A 16267-nucleotide genomic window follows, 5' to 3' on the forward strand; every position below is an offset into this window, starting at 1 on the left:
CAGGGAATATTGAAGGTGGTCACTGCTTTCCACCAGGTCCCACCACTAGTCACCCATGAGGGCAGCCAGGGTGGTTTCACTCCCATATCTAGATCAGAATCCTGACTGCTAAAGATCCAGTTGAATCCTGGCTGTGATAATTGGATTTCATTGGGCTTCCTTTAGTGTGCATCAAAAGCGTTCTTTGTTCTTTCTTCTTGCATGTTTACTGAACTGCATGGGCCAGGTTTTCCTGCCCGTTTGAGGTCTGTACCAAGCATGGCTTGGATGTAGTATATCTAATGTGCTCTTCTGGGGTCATTTTGCAGGAGTGAATCAGTTTAACTCCACATCCATAGGGAATGCCCAAATGCCTCCGGCATCAGTTGGGCCTCGTGCTGCTTCTCCACTGAACCACCCCGTTCAGATGAACTCCATGGCCTCTGTTTCAACGGTTTGTATTGTATTATTTTCCTTCTTCAGTAGTTCGGCTGATGGCTCCTTTGCATCCTTTCCAGTATTGCCACATTTGAATTTTCAGAATGCATTTATTGTGATATTTATTGATTTTTCTGATATCACATCTGATAATTATTTAATTATCAGTCTAAAGTAGTGAATATCTTTTTTGACCCCACCTAACTCTCTAAATTACCCAAGAAAACATGGGAAATATAGAGTGTAAGCCATTTAAAGGAGTATTGTGTTTGGTTTGGTCATCCGATAAAGTTCAGTGTTTCACTGCAAAGCCTGCCTTCCTTTTGTAGTTAATAGCTGTGCCTGCTGAAACCTGTGGTCCAGAATCCTAATGTAGATAGGCTGTTTTATTTACTAGATGGCTCTGTCTCCTTCCCGAATGCCTCAGTCCCAAAATGTGATGGGAGCTCATCCTGGCAACCTCTTGGGTCAGCCCACCACCCAAACCCAGTTCCTGTCCCAGAATCAATTTCCTGCCTCTAGTGGAGTTCTGAATGTCAACAGCACAGCCCTAGGGCAGTCAGCAACGCAGGCTGGAGTGGTGCAGGTATGTTTGCAGTAAACCAAAATTTATTTGACATTTCTGGCACATTTGCTTTAATAGCTTTTGGGTAATTACTTGCAAAATATTGAACCTTTTGCTTAATTCTAGTTGTGGGGAATGGATAGCATAATGGCCATTGATTGCACAAGAAGAAAACATGTGATTTGTGTGTGTGTGAGTGTGCACGCCAGTGTTTGGTGAATTTTTACATATCATGTTAAGTATAGGTTTTTCTTACAGGGTCAGCTTTCCAGCAGTGCTGTTCCTAATTCAGTAACCATACTGGGATCACAAAATAGTCAGCTCTCGTGTCCTCCAGTGAGCCAGTCACCCCTTCATCAGGCGGCGCCTCCTCTATCCACTATGGCTGGAGTGCCACCTCTTCCGCACCAAACCCCTCCAGGACTTACTCCACCACAGCCAGTTGTGCCTGCCCAGCCATCCACCCCTGCCGCCTCTTCAGGGCAAACCCCCACCCCGGCAGCCGGCTCAGTTCCCAATGCCATGCAGATGCAAAGCACGCCTTCAGGACAAATGGCAACACCTGCTCAGGTCACCCCACAGCCTCAGACCCCAGCGCATCCCCCATCTGTGCCAACCCCACAACCCCTGCAGCCAGCGCCAGCATCAACCCAGGCTCCTGGCACGCCGGTAAGTGTTTCGTCTTTACCCTGTCTGTGCTTTCTGTTGCCTTGCTGGGATTGGAAGCTCCTTGGGAATCAAACAGCAGGTGAAACAGCAGTATCCAAACTCGTGATCTAGGGCAAAAGCAAGCCATTTTAAAAACTTAGAAAAGTAGTAAGTTCTTTCCTCGTTCCAAAATGGCATCAAAAGGGGTGACAGAATGTGACTTTTTTAGAGGCAGCCTTTAGTTGCTGCTTGCCATCCTTAATAATTTGCTTTAGTCCCAAGCCATGAGGAACTTAATAGTGAAGCACTTTAGTTGAACTTCGGTCGCAGGAGATGTTTTAGCACTGGCAGATGGTTCCAGCTTGCACCTTCACAGCTGCATTTTGCCTCATCTACAGTTTCAGGACTGTCCTTAAGGGCAGCTCTAAACTGGAAGTTTATAAGACATAGATCATCGTTCTGTATGTGTTGTTTTTTCAAGGGCTTTATTTTAGCTTTCTTGAGGCATGCAAAAACAATTGCTCCTCTGCAGTTACTTCTCAGGTACAACACACAAAGCAGTCCCCTCTATAAATTTCAAATATATTATTAGGCAGCTTACAGTAAAAAAGTTAGAGAACAGATGGTTCTCTGACTTACATTAACTTCCTATTGAGATTCTAAGATGGGTAGACAAAGCAGATCCTTCATAGAGAGATGTCCATGGACAGCCATCTCCATTTAATGTTGCAGGTTCAGTGCCAATCTATAAAGCCAATATTTCATGTTTAGCACTTTTTCTTTCTTTCTTTCTGTCTGTCTGTCTGTCTTTCTTTCTTTCTTGCCAGCTATCCCAAGCAGCAGCAAGTACTGACAATAGGATACCTACACCGGGCTCTGTTGCCAGTGCTGATGCCAGTGCCCAGCAACTTGGTCCAGAAACACAAATGCAAGAAAATAAGCCAGAAGTCATGATGGAGAAAGCTGACTCAGAATATGGTGAGGCTCAGCTGGAGCCAAAACCTGAGGTAACTGAGGGCCAAATCATTATCAGTAGGTTAACAAAAAGCATGACCTTCTTTTGCTTACCTGAAAAAATGGATAATCTCATAGTTTGCACTGGAGATAAATACTCTATTCTCCCTTTGCTTTTTAGTTGGAGGAGGACATACCAGGACCTGCACGAACCAAAGAAGAAACTAATGGGGTCGACAGCAAGCAAGAGTCAATGGAGGTAGAAGGGAAGAAATCTGAGCTAAAAGAAGAGGAGGATGGGAGCAGTAATGGCACCACATCACAGTCTACATCACCATCTCAGTCACGGAAAAAAAGTAAGTCTGCATCTGTGTAACTCTTGAATACCTTCTGAGGCTTAACAATAACGCAATCAAGCTCTTGGGCAGTCAGGCCTAAGCTTCACTTGCCTCGTCACTCTGTTCTCAGTAACAGTCAGCCTGCCAGGTATCCTGAAGAATGAGGGCTATTGGATAGCTGTTCTTGGTGGTTTGCCTTTAGTCTCTGGGGAAAGAGGTATATTCTCCATGAGTATGGTTGATTTTTATTAGCTTTAGCTGTCAGTGACTGACCCTTTCTCCAACAATATTTGTTTTTCCTTTCTTAAAGCTGCCTGAGCAAGGGGTTGGAGATCATTGCATCTTTTGTAATTATGTTTGTTCAATGAAGTATAAATTTGGAAGAGTAAAAAGCTTCATGAAAAATAAAAGAAAGACTTGTGGTTGATTGCATTAATTGTAAGGTAAACTGCCTTGAGTTGTAAGAATTTAGGGCAGTGTAGAAATGTTGTGATGCATGGATGGATGGATAATAAAAGGAATTTTTTCAACAGTCTTTAAACCTGAAGAGTTGCGCCAGGCCCTCATGCCTACTCTGGAAGCTTTGTATCGCCAGGATCCAGAGTCTTTACCTTTCAGGCAGCCTGTGGATCCTCAGCTTCTAGGTATTCCGGTGAGTGAGCAAACATAAGGAAATTAGCTAATTTCTTCTAGCCATGCATAGTTCTATCTGTGTTAACTAGAGGGCCCATCTGAGTAAAGACAGATCCCTTTTCTAGTTGTGATAGACCACAGGAAATGCTAGGCTTCGTTACTTTGAAAAGCTTCCAGAATATACTTCTGGGCCTTCAAACTGCCGAATAAAAACAAGGATATTTGGTGCTGGGAAGCTACAGTGAGTGTCCATGGTAGTACACATAAAGAGATCCTCATTGTTTGTAGCAACTTGACTTCCAGGAGACCAAGTGGAAGCACAGTGAAAGTGCTGTGCCCTGATACTCCTGCCTTATTTTACTTTGGGAATATTACCAGCCTCTCTTTTCCTCTCAGTGAAAAGCAGAGCAGACCCACACCCTAATGTCTATAAAAAGCCCAGTAACCATTTTGAGGCCTTGAAAGTGGGGCAGTTACTGTGATACAGTACTGTTCAGTCCTTCATGCTCTCTGAGGGATAGCTGGGTAATGAAACCTCTGCCAGCAAACAACCAAGCTCAGAGAGCACCGAGGACTCCACAGTTCAACCCTGACCTACCTATATTCTCTTCTGCTGGTACAGTACTGTTTCTTTGCTTCCTAACAAGGAGTGAGCTGAAGCAGCAAATGAATTCTTGGTGGTAGCACTAACAATAAGTGGGGGAGATGAGTAAGAATGACTTACTGCTTTCCATTGTTGCATCCAGAATATGCAGCTGCTTTTTTTATGTATTTATTTGATCCACTTATGTTTTATTATTGTTTCATGAATGTTTTGTTGTTTTCATTGTGCACTGCTTTGTGTCGTTCTGGAGTGGGCAGCTAACTAAACTGACTAAATAAATGAATAAAAACCCCATCCCTCCAGTTCCTGACTTTAACCACTATGGAATTACCTTTTTATTGGGTATCATCAAGCCAATCAGGGGCTTCCAGGATTTTAAGGAATTAATCATTCTCATTTCTTTGAGTTATGTGACTGCAAGGGCCATCTACCAGAGGGCATGAGATCTTTATTCAAAAGCAAGATAGCTAGGTCCAAATCCAGCTGGGAATGAATTTTATAACTATGTCAGTCAATCTGTTTATATAGTAGACTTTAGGATTAGTTTAGCCAACCAGCTTATTATTATAGATCTTCAGTGTCAGAGTAGATTTACATACATTCAAACAGTAAATGTGCATATGTGCATGTTGTTTATTCGTTCAGTCACTTCCGACTCTTCATGACTTCATGGACCAGCCCACGCCAGAGCTTCCTGTCGGTCGTCAACATCCCCAGCTCCCCCAGGGACGAGTCCGTCACCTCTACAATATCATCTATCCATCTTGCCCTTGGTCGGCCCCTCTGCCTTTTGCCTTCCACTCTCCCTAGCATCATCATCTTCTCCAGGGTGTCCTGTCTTCTCATTATGTGGCCAAAGTATTTCAGTTTTGCCTTGAATATCATTCCCTCAAGTGAGCAGTCTGGCTTTATTTCCTGGAGTATGGACTGGTTTGATCTTCTTGCAGTCCAAGGCACTTTCAGAATTTTCCTCCAACACCACTGTTCCAAAGCGTATATCTTCCTTCTCTCAGCCTTCCTTATGGTCCAGCTCTTGCAGCCATATGTTACTACTGGGAATACCATTGCTTTAACTATGCGGACCTTTGTTGTCAGTGTGATGTCTCTGCTCTTGACTATTTTATTGAGATTTGTCATTGCTTTTCTCCCAAGGATTAAACATCTTCTGATTTCCTGACTGCAGTCAGCATCTGCAGTAATCTTTGCACCTAGAAATACAAAGTTTCACTGCTTCTACGTTTTCTTCCTCTATTTGCCAGTTATCAATCAAATTGGTTGCCATAATCTTGGTTTTTTTGAAGTTTAGCTGCAACCCAGCTATTGCACTTTCTTCTTTCACCTTCATCATAAGGCTCCTCAGTCCCTCTTCGCTTTCAGCTATCGAAGTGGTATCATCTGCATATCTGAGATTGTTAACGTTTCTTCCAGCGATTTTAACTCCAGCCTTGGATTCCTCAAGCCCAGCATGTCGCATGATGTGTTCTGTGTACAAGTTTTGAATAGGTAGGGTGAGAGTATACAACCCTGCCGTACTCCTTTCCCAATCTTAAATCAGTCCGTTGTTCCGTGATCTGTTCTTACTGTTGCTACTTGGTCGTTATACAGATTCCTCAGGAGGCATACAAGATGACTTGGTATCCCCATACCACTAAGAACTTGCCACAATTTGTTATGGTCCACACAGTCAAAGGCTTTAGAATAGTCAATAAAACAGAAATAGATGTTTTTCTGAAACTCCCTGGCTTTTTCCATTATCCAGCGGATATTGGCAATTTGGTCCCTAGTTCCTCTGCCTTTTCTAAACCCAGCTTGTACATCTGGCAATTCTCGCTCCATGAATTGCTGAAGTCTACGTTGCAGGATCTTGAGCATTACCTTACTGGCATGTGAAATGAGTGCCACTGTTCGATAGTTTGAACGTTCTTTAGTGTTTCCCTTTTTTGGTATGGGGATATAAGTTGATTTTTTCCAGTCTGATGGCCATTCTTGTGTTTTCCAAATTTGCTGGCATATAGCATGCATTACCTTGACAGCATCATCTTGCAAGATTTTGAACAGTTCTGCTGGGAAGCCGTCGTCTCCTGCTGCCTTGTTATTAGCAATGCTTCTTAAGGCCCACTCAACCTCACTCTTCAGGATGTCTGGCTCTAGCTCCCTGACCACACTGTCAAAGCTATCCCCGATATTGTTATCCTTCCTATACAGGCCTTCTGTATATTCTTGCCACCTTTTCTTGATCTCTTCTTCTTCTGTTAGGTCCTTGCCATCTTTGTTTTTGTTCATACCCATTTTTGCCTGGAATTTACCTCCAATGTTTCTAATTTTCTGGAAATTTAGACGTTGATCCGTGCATACACACAGGCATATACTTTTTGCCATTGCTCAAAACAGCAAAGTAGTTGTCTATTAAGTAGATGTTTTCACAGATGAATTCAAGGAATTGAATTGATTTTGCAATTACTGGTTGTATAAGTAAATAAGGGCTGTGCCATAGCTGGTGGCCAGTGAGGTAAAGCTGTCATTACTTATCCTTACAAATGCTGCATCTGTTTCCACAATCAGTTTGAACTGTAGATCAGAGTTCATTGTTTTGCCTTTTCTGAAAAAACAAAGGATGGTGTTACATCGATCTTTTAAAAACCTTCAATTTTCTCTCTTTCCTGGATTCTGGTCCCCCCAAATTTCCAGTCATGTTCATTCTGCTGGAACAAACTTATTTATGAGTTCCAGGATTTCTGTGTATCTGGTGGCTTTCCTTGTGTCAGTACAGCAAATCTATCCCATGTCCCTGTCAAAAACATTTAAGGTTCCCTCCCTCCCCTTCAAAATTTGGTCAGCTCTGCTTGTTCCATATCTTACAGGATTTCTCTTTGATGGTTATGTAACCGTCCATTCATATATTCTTTAGTGCTTTGTTGTCATTCTTAATTGAGGTATCCTCCAAAAGGATGTATTGTGTGATAGAAGATGAGGAAAGGGAGGGTTTCCCTTATTGAGGTAGGGGGCTTTCTTCCAGGATCAGGAATTGGCCTGGAAACTGAGAAAAACCCCTCCTTTCCTTGGTATCATTCTTGTGGGAATCAAGAGGATCTTCCAGAGGGAAACTTTGGAAAATTGATAAAGGAAATGACCAGTAAGCTCAATTCTTCATTTTTACAAACATATATCACTGTCTGGCCAGATTGGCCTAGAATTCTGTTAAATTGCAATTCTCCTAGGTTAAGAGGTTATAGCCCACATGGTACTGTGGCCTAGCAGTGGCTGGTTCCAAGAGTTCTACCAGCAGCTGTCCTGTTTCCAACTTAGCCTGTTTTGAGCTGAAGAAAGGGGTGCATCTCCAGTTCTACCACCCTCAAAAAAGGAAAGGAAGTTTGCACACAGGAGCAACCTTCCTACTCTTTTCTATTCCCTCTCCTGTAATGGAACCTCTCTCATTCCAAGACCTGCCATACATTTTTGCCTAGCTAGTATTTTATACACCATTGACAAAAGCTGGAAGTCATTGGAATGTTGAGTCTGTTGTCTTCAGACTCTCCCCATAAACTTTTGAAGTCATTTACAAGATTTCAGCTGCCAAGCTAACCTAATGTTTCTTGTTTCTTTTTGGGTTTTTTTACATTCAAAGGATTATTTTGATATTGTGAAGAACCCCATGGATCTTTCCACAATTAAACGCAAGTTGGATACAGGGCAATACCAAGAGCCGTGGCAGTACGTGGATGATGTCTGGCTAATGTTCAATAATGCCTGGCTTTACAACCGCAAAACATCAAGAGTCTATAAATTTTGCACTAAGCTTGCAGAGGTCTTTGAACAAGAAATTGACCCTGTTATGCAGTCCTTAGGGTACTGTTGTGGCCGCAAGGTGTGTTTTGTTTCACCATACCTATGAAAATAAGTTTATAAACAAAAGAAAAGGATTTTCCTCATTTTGCCCAGAGTCTTGTTTTAACCTGTAAGATTCTGAGCACGTGTTATATGTAGTGTATATAAAATTTACACTCTATGTGTAAATTAATTATGGAAGAAATAATGTAGTTGCTGTACATATGAGTGAAAAAGTTTTAGTTAATAATGTAGTGTTTTAATGCCATAAAAATCAGTATTCCAAGCATTTTATATGAAATAGCTTAAATAAGCTATTTAACATGTTGTGCTTCTATCCATTTATTTTATGTATTTTAAAATTGAGTATCCCTGCTATTAAGAGGGGATTAAAAATAGCATCCAACTCCTTGTTTGTATAATATTCTTACAATACAGATTGTTTAATAAAAGTAACATTTTAGTAAGACAGCAGCTAACCTCTGCATTCTTCTTAAACAACATTGTGCTTAGGTTCTTTAATGACTTTAGTGAACTGCAGATTTGTTTCTTAACTCCTGAGATATAAACATCTTACAAGTGGAACTTGCAAGAACGGAGTGTTCCCTGTGGGCCTTCTTCGAGTTCCTCTGCAAGGAAAGGAGATGATATCTTGGGTGTCGTATGAGATATTAAAGCAGAACATTAAACAAATCAGTTGTACTGATGAAAGTATTACTGCTTGTACATATATGTAGTACTTTCGCGTAGCAAACTGTTCTCTGTGACATTCTTATTTTTTTCTAGTACGAGTTTTCTCCTCAGACCTTGTGCTGCTACGGCAAGCAGCTGTGCACTATCCCCCGAGATGCTGCCTACTATAGCTACCAGAACAGGTGAGTCTCGGTGTCTTCCTGCCCAGGTCAGAAGCAAGGGCTAAGATTTTATTTTGTCTGCTTGCCATTTCTTCCTACTGGAATCTGAGAGGAGTTTCCTCGTGTCTGAGAATGCAGTGACATATGAGACCACTCTCATTTATTTAGGATATTGGGGGGGGGGGCAGGGGACCTGCTAGTCCACCTCTACCGTGTGAGCTCTTGGGGTAATAAGACAGAAATAATAAATGAATGTTGATTAGTTGTTAGATGATGCTTCCTCCTCCCTATAACATGTCCATCTACACTATGATCTAGGTTCTGTATAGTGTGTGACTAAGCCTAATCCTGCATTCCCTGCTCATGTCCCATTATTACAGCCTGCCAATAAAGGATGCCCATGGCAGACTACAAGACCTAGCTGTATTCAGCTTGGAGGCTCTCAAATTGTATGTGTCATATGGGATGTCAGCTCTCTGTGCCTGGGTTGAAATATTGTCTGCCAGAATTCTGCAGCTATTTACTTTGGAAGAGATGGAATGTCCATCTCTTTGACTCTGAGGGCTGATTTTACCCATATAGGTGAGTGAGACAAACGCTTTGTCTCACTGACTATCTGGGGACCCTCTCACAGTGTTCTATGTCTATCAAGGAAAAAGGGAGTCTTGGACATTGCAGACAGAGGCAAAAGGGTGCTCTTAAAAATGTGGAGAAAACAACATCTAAAGGGGCAGATGGTGGACTGCCTGGCTTCGGCACACACATTGCTGGACCTCATTGCAACAGATTTGGATTCGGTCTGCTGCTGTGACCGTCTTTGATAAAACATGTAGATAATCTTGGTGACCACTGTAGCAGAATCATCCTTGCTGTTAAGCAAGCAAGCAAGCTGCTGCTGCTGCTGTTTTTGGTCAAGATGATTATTGTTGGAGATACGGTATAGCTGTCTGACTGTGGGCTGTTTTTGTTACGCTTTGCAAGCCAGCCTTTGATTTTTTTTTCTTTGTAAACTATGAGTAGCTTGTTTCCAACAGAGTAATCTGTTAAAAGTCACCATCTTCACAAAAAGGCAGTCTTGGACAGTGCTCAGCCGGTGTATAATTTAATAGCATGGAGAGCAGCTACCACGTTACTTTTGATTTCCTCTGCTGTTGGTTCATTGTGATGATCAGAACCAGCGTTGTTGTTCTAAAAATACTCATGGATGTTTATGTCATTTCATTTCTTGTTTTTAAAAATGTAACTGTATGTTTCTTTTTCTGTTGATTGCAATTACCTGTATTGGTTGCCTGCCTTTGTGTTTCAGTTCATATCTTTTCCATACATTTGCCATGTTTGTCTTATATTGATACAGTTTTGCTTCCAGATTTTCTAAAAGTAAAAATGTGGACCTGGACTTACTCAAATGCAAGTTATACCTTTGCTTTACTCATCTTTGCTTACCTTAAACCAACAAAGAATTGGCTCATCTCCATCGTAGTTAACAAAAATGGAAACAAGTCTGTTTCAGTTTGCAAAATCTTAATATATCACTTCATTATGTTGTGTATTATTACAATATAAACCATGTAAATAGTTCATATATATTTATAAAATGTACATAGACTGGAAGATGCTTTTTGGTTACAGGCTTGTTTAAAGTTACGAACTTTATTTTGTTTATATACTATGCATTTAATTTGAGCAGTTGGTCACATTTAAAATAACTTTTTCAAACACAGTTTGGAACAGGGGGCAATATTAAAACTATTCCTGTTTACGTTATATTTATAAATATTGCAATAAACCTATTTTGGCTGCAGTAAAATCACATTTAGTAACTGCTTGCTTTAAAGAATACTTTATGATTAAACAGAATCCAAATTCTTCAGTTGAAAGACTATACAGACTGATGTCCTTTGAGGCTACTCCACAAGAAGCCTGGAATTTTGGAGCTCTCCTTTATCACCAGTGGAATGAGACCGAATGCTAACCTGCACTTTGCCTTGGCTTTCTACTCTGTGTTGTCTTGGTGTTTGTGTCTTACTACTTCTGTCTGTGCTGTTTGTCCCCTTCCCTCTTTTCTAACCCTCCCCTCCCCCTCCTCTTTTCCTTTCCATTGTCCACACTGGCCCATCCATCGACAAACAACGCTCCCCCTTTCGTCGTGGTGATCTGCCCTGCTCTGATTGGTGGTTCCATTGCTTGGGTGGCTGTGTGTTTTGGTGGACCAGTTCACCCAAATATGGCCTTCTCGCTGACAGGTATCACTTCTGTGAGAGATGTTTTACTGAAATCCAGGGCGAAAACGTTACCCTGGGTGACGACCCTGCCCAGCCACAAACGTAAGTATTTCGCTTTTTCAAATGCTGAGTATAAACTAAGGAAGGAACAGTTTCCATCATAGCGTAGGCACATTGACTGTAGCAAGCCAAAACAGACTAACAGGCACACCTTCTCATGTCCGGTAGCCTCCTTTACATTTGCAGAAAACTCTTGAGCCGCAGCTTTGCTGTGCATGAGGAGTCTTGTCCTCTTTGCAGAATCCTGCTTCTTTTGCCACTTTCTGGCATGGCAACTGCCCATTTGCCATCCTCAGGATTAAGCAACATCCCATGAATGTTCAATTTAAAAGACTCCAGTTCAAATCACATTCGGCTATGAACACTTTGCACATTGCTGTTTTCAACATCACGTTCTAGAATACATGGAGAATAAATAGTCCAGTCTTTAAAACATATTGCACTTTCTGAGCACTAAAGCAAAAAAGAAACCAATCAACCCTTGGTTAGCTTGTCCTCACAGTTACAATCCTCAAGACCCTTTCCAGCAATAGTTTATCAGTTTTTTGCTTTCCTGCAAGCACTGTATAATGAATTTAACACACGAATTGTAGTAGTTCTTTTCATCTTGGCTTAAATATTCAATTTGATTTGGATATATTCTTACAACTGGAGATTATGAGCCATCCTTGTCTAAGAATACCAGGTGACAATCAAATTCCAGCTTGAATGACTTTATGGGAATCTTCTGAAGCATACACAGCTGTGTTGTATGCAGCTGCCTTGTTTAGAGAAAAATACTTATGGGCTATAACATAGCTAAACCAAAGTATGTTCTAATTTGTTATGTGTTTTTCTCTGCAGAACAATCTCAAAAGATCATTTTGAGAAGAAAAAAAATGACACACTTGATCCTGAGCCGTAAGTATACTGTGATTCTATTGCAGCAGGAGCTGCAAAACTCAGCCTGAAATCTAGGTGGTTTACTGTAAGAGTCGGGAAAACTATTGCAGGAAAATTATAAAAATAATATGTCAACATCCAATAATTTAGAAAGCACTGTAGTGCTGAAATCTTACTTTATGCCTGAAACAATAGTGTCATGCAGAAACACTTTAACAATATTGAGGAACAAATATGTATTTAATAGGCATTTTTATTTCAAGGAAGTTAAAACTTGTTCTCTTACCCCACTCAGTTTTGTTGATTGCAAAGAATGTGGCCGGAAAATGCACCAGATATGCGCATTACACTATGATATTATTTGGCCTTCTGGGTAAGTGGCTCTGAGAGCTATCATGTTTTACTGTTGTGAACATTAGAAGAGTTTCAAAATTCTATGTAAATGTGGATGATTTGCAACAAAAATATCTTAATTCTGTGATCGGCTTTGGGGAAGATCTGCTCAGCATGCTTGTAATATGTGGTTGCAATGCCACTTTTTAATTCTCTTTGTTTACTTTGCTGAGAGTTACTTTGCTCCATCTCTAGTAAAGTGCCTTTTAGGGGCCTCAGAAATATATAGTCTTTATATAATATATGTAGTCATTTCTAAGTAATGAGCTTAGAAGCTTAGACCTAAACTTGCTTCTAAGGAACAACTCAGTTCCTTAACATTAGACTTTTGGGTGCCTGCAGTGTTACTACTCCACTGGTGGGTTTCCCATAGGCTCTGGTTTCTCTTGTGGTATTTAGTAAATTTTATTAAGTTTCAAGAGAAGAATAAAAGCTACAGAAAAACAAAAAACTACAAAGAAAAAAAAACTAAAAAGGTGCGGAAACACAAGAGAATTTTTTTTCAAATTTACAAAAAGATGTGGCTTCCGACTTTTAACAGCTATATACAAAAATTTCCATAATCAATCTCTTACTCTATATTAAACCAAGACACCACATTATTTCTATAAATCATTCCACTTTAACACATAATAAAAATTACTAAGTACAGTTACGCCTCTCCCTTATATTAAAATAAGGAAAAAAGTTCATATAATGCTCCTAAACATCTTTCTCCCTCCAAAAGATAAAGCATATTTAATTATTCCTTTCCTACCACTATTCTATACATTTCTGTCTACTATAATAAGAATCAAATTAAAAAGCCCATAAGTTGTCTGCTATTATACTTAATAATACAACAATTTTAATAATCCCAATCTTAATAAACCCAAAAAACAGACAATTCAGAACAGTAATTCCATATCTTTAAAAGCAAATAACACCAATCAAATCCTTAAAGCAAACCAGATAAACGTTCTTCAATCCTTATCCCACTTCAAAATAAACCAGAGCAGTTACATATCCCCACAATGTGCACAGAGCTTTTCTCTTGAAAGAATATAACAGCCCAACTGCCCCCTCAAAGATTCCAGGTTCTTTTCATGGCATTCCACCAGAATATCAATTTTACTTATGGCTTGTAGATCGATCATTCCCTTAGATTTCTCCAACTCCACTATCCAGTCTTCATCCAGCATCTCAATAAAAATCCCAATCTCACTCTTAAAAAAGACCTCTCTATCGCTCTTAAATTCCTCAGTTTCATCCACCACATCCCCAACCTGATGGCACATTTTAGATCTCATATTTTCCACAATGTTCTGGGTATCTTGCATAAAAGCTTGATAGACGTCAGAAGAAATCTGTTTAAAATCTTGGTGGAAGTCAGAAAGAATCTGTTTGAAATCCTCCATGTCTCATGCAGTAGATTATGGCGCCCCCTAGGAGGTTAACCAGTGAAAATCGAAGATATGGAAGAGTTCTAAAGTATATTTACATAAAATTAAAGTGAGATAGCAGACAGTTCTTGTCATGAGTGCGGATGGTGAGCAGGAGGGGGCCCCTATCCAGGGGGGAAAACACATGCGTAGTTTAGAGGCTTTGAACTGTCCTTCAGAGAAACTCAGAAGAGAACCACCTTGAGTTTTGGGGTTTATCTGTCTGGGTTTCCCACACTCCTTCAGTTTGGTAGGATTTTGTGTCTACTAGAGCAGTTAATAAACACTAGAGACTAATTTCTTGTCTCAGCGTGTTTTTTTGCTTAAGTCAGGGCAGTTCTCAAGGGAAAGTGAAAACAGAAAGCTGAAGGTTCAAATCAGCCGATTCAGTGTGTAGGAAAATGCTAATATCTTCAAATTTAATACAAAAATAATAACAGGAAGATAATTGTTTACTCTCAATCCTCCTTTATATTTGGAAGGAAAACGAAATCCAAAACTTGAAAAAAAAATTAAAAAGTAATCCCAAAAATAATGTTAAGCACCAAGAGAACCAGCTTCTCCTTGCTGTAGAAAGCCTCTCTTGGGATACATATACTTTTAAAAAATGGTGATTTAGAAATGGGGTGGCCAGTCTTAGTATCCCTTTGAGCCTACAGTGCGGCTTGGAAAGTGGTAATGTTCTCCACTTCCCAGCTGGCTCTTACCAGTCAAACACGAAATGCTGTTTGCGATCTTCTGACTGCAAGCAGCCATCCAGAGGACAGATGGGATGATTCCAGGTACTCTCCTTTATCTGGAGAACATTTCTGGGCTTCAGGAAAACCTGCCCGAGGAGGAAAAAAGTTACCGCGTTGTCAGCTCTGCCCACTCAACCCACGGGCACAGCCATTCAGTCCACCATTCAGCCCTGGAGTGATCCAACACCAGTTCTGTTTGAGCACTGAACCCAGGTACCCAGCTGGCAAGACATTGCCTGTGACAGTCTCCTTGACAGACTGCTCTAGCATGCCAAGAGCTACTCCAGGCAGATCTAATGGAATTGGAGTTGGGTACTGCAGATTCTCTGCTTCGTCATCCATTGGCTAAGAGACCCGGATTACTTGCAGGTCTTAACACTCCTTTTGGCCATCAGCCCAAGTCCCTGGAATCAGCCGTGCAGCGAGTGAAGCTGCTGTTCTCCATGTTCTGCCAGGGTAGTCCACAAACCCTTTCCTCTCAGTGTATCTCGCTTATGTTCTTCAGGAGTTAAGGTGGGCTTTGGCTCCAAGTTAACAATGTCCCAGGGGTGAGAAGAAAACACAGTGCCCTTGGGCACATTGCCTCTTTATGAGGAAAGTGGTATTTTGTTAAGTAAATCTTTCTTTCTTTCTTTCTGTAACCTTTTATAATATTTCCAGCTCAGGATATATTTATTAACTCTTCGTTGTGTTTTAGTTTTGTGTGTGACAACTGCTTGAAGAAAACTGGCCGAACACGCAAAGAGAATAAATTCAGTGCCAAAAGTAAGTTTACGACCTCCATTATTGTATATTACTCTGTTTAAACATAATTTCTTAATGCAACTTTTCAAGAACCCCATTATTAAAATATTTTAACTTTTTTTTTAAGTACACTGTGGAAGGCCATTCACATTTGGATCTTGTTTTGATTCAAATAAGTAGTGGAGTGGGAAGAATAACTGAATTGCAGATCTAAATATAAAGCATAGCTCCACTAATTGGACCCTCTACTCTGTTTCCCCAGCAGAAGGCAGGAGCATTTTTAGTATTCCCAGTTTTAGAAACAGCAAGCCTTGTGAAGCATCTGGTGCTGGTGCCTCCAAGAATATGTTTTCATATGGTCTCTTCCTGGTAACGTGAATACTGCTTGTCACTGCCCCAGGCACTTCCTCTCTGGGTTCCTGATCTGTTTTGCAAATCTCTGCTTTTGGTGATGGCTCCATATGTTTTTATTACAAGGCGATGTTCTATAGTATTAAGGGCCACCCCTTTGTCATTTAGAAACAAGCTCATGGATTTCCTATGGAGGTTACTTACAATAAAGGATGTTAATTTTAGCTTTATTCCTAAATACTCATGTAATAAAATATGGCAGATGAACAGGATGATCTCTTTCTATTCTTCCCTCCCTCCTCCCCACCCACTAGGGTTACAGACTACCCGCTTAGGAAATCATTTGGAAGAGCGCGTAAACAAATTTTTGCGGCGGCAGAATCATCCAGAAGCTGGGGAAGTCTTTGTGAGAGTAGTAGCCAGTTCAGATAAAACAGTAGAAGTGAAACCAGGAATGAAATCTAGGTGAGTTTTGCTTTTCTTTTATTGCTTTCATCTCATTACCATTACCAATTGGCTGAATCCATTTCCCTATAATCTCTTCCTTTATTTAAGCAACTAAAATTTTAATTTCTTGTCACAGTGCCATTTCACCATATATTCTTAGACATTTTTT

General features: G+C 40.6%; 1 protein-coding gene across 2 annotated transcripts in view; it reads left to right on the plus strand.

Annotated features, from left to right (window-relative positions):
• The window catches only part of CREBBP (CREB binding protein), a 53195-nt gene that overhangs the window by 26110 nt on the left and 10818 nt on the right, over window positions 1-16267 (plus strand). For both annotated transcript variants that reach the window (XM_063315169.1, XM_063315170.1), the window contains exons 12-24: window positions 309-433; window positions 815-1003; window positions 1241-1651; window positions 2458-2637; window positions 2766-2940; window positions 3456-3574; window positions 7785-8024; window positions 8771-8859; window positions 11082-11162; window positions 11964-12020; window positions 12298-12375; window positions 15254-15321; window positions 15966-16116. In XM_063315169.1, the coding sequence (XP_063171239.1) occupies window positions 309-433; window positions 815-1003; window positions 1241-1651; window positions 2458-2637; window positions 2766-2940; window positions 3456-3574; window positions 7785-8024; window positions 8771-8859; window positions 11082-11162; window positions 11964-12020; window positions 12298-12375; window positions 15254-15321; window positions 15966-16116 (1963 nt within the window). The remainder of the gene's footprint in view (window positions 1-308; window positions 434-814; window positions 1004-1240; window positions 1652-2457; window positions 2638-2765; window positions 2941-3455; window positions 3575-7784; window positions 8025-8770; window positions 8860-11081; window positions 11163-11963; window positions 12021-12297; window positions 12376-15253; window positions 15322-15965; window positions 16117-16267) is intronic.

The sequence above is a fragment of the Candoia aspera genome, chromosome 14, assembly GCF_035149785.1.
Source record: "Candoia aspera isolate rCanAsp1 chromosome 14, rCanAsp1.hap2, whole genome shotgun sequence".
NCBI classification, from domain to species: Eukaryota; Metazoa; Chordata; class Lepidosauria; order Squamata; family Boidae; genus Candoia; species Candoia aspera.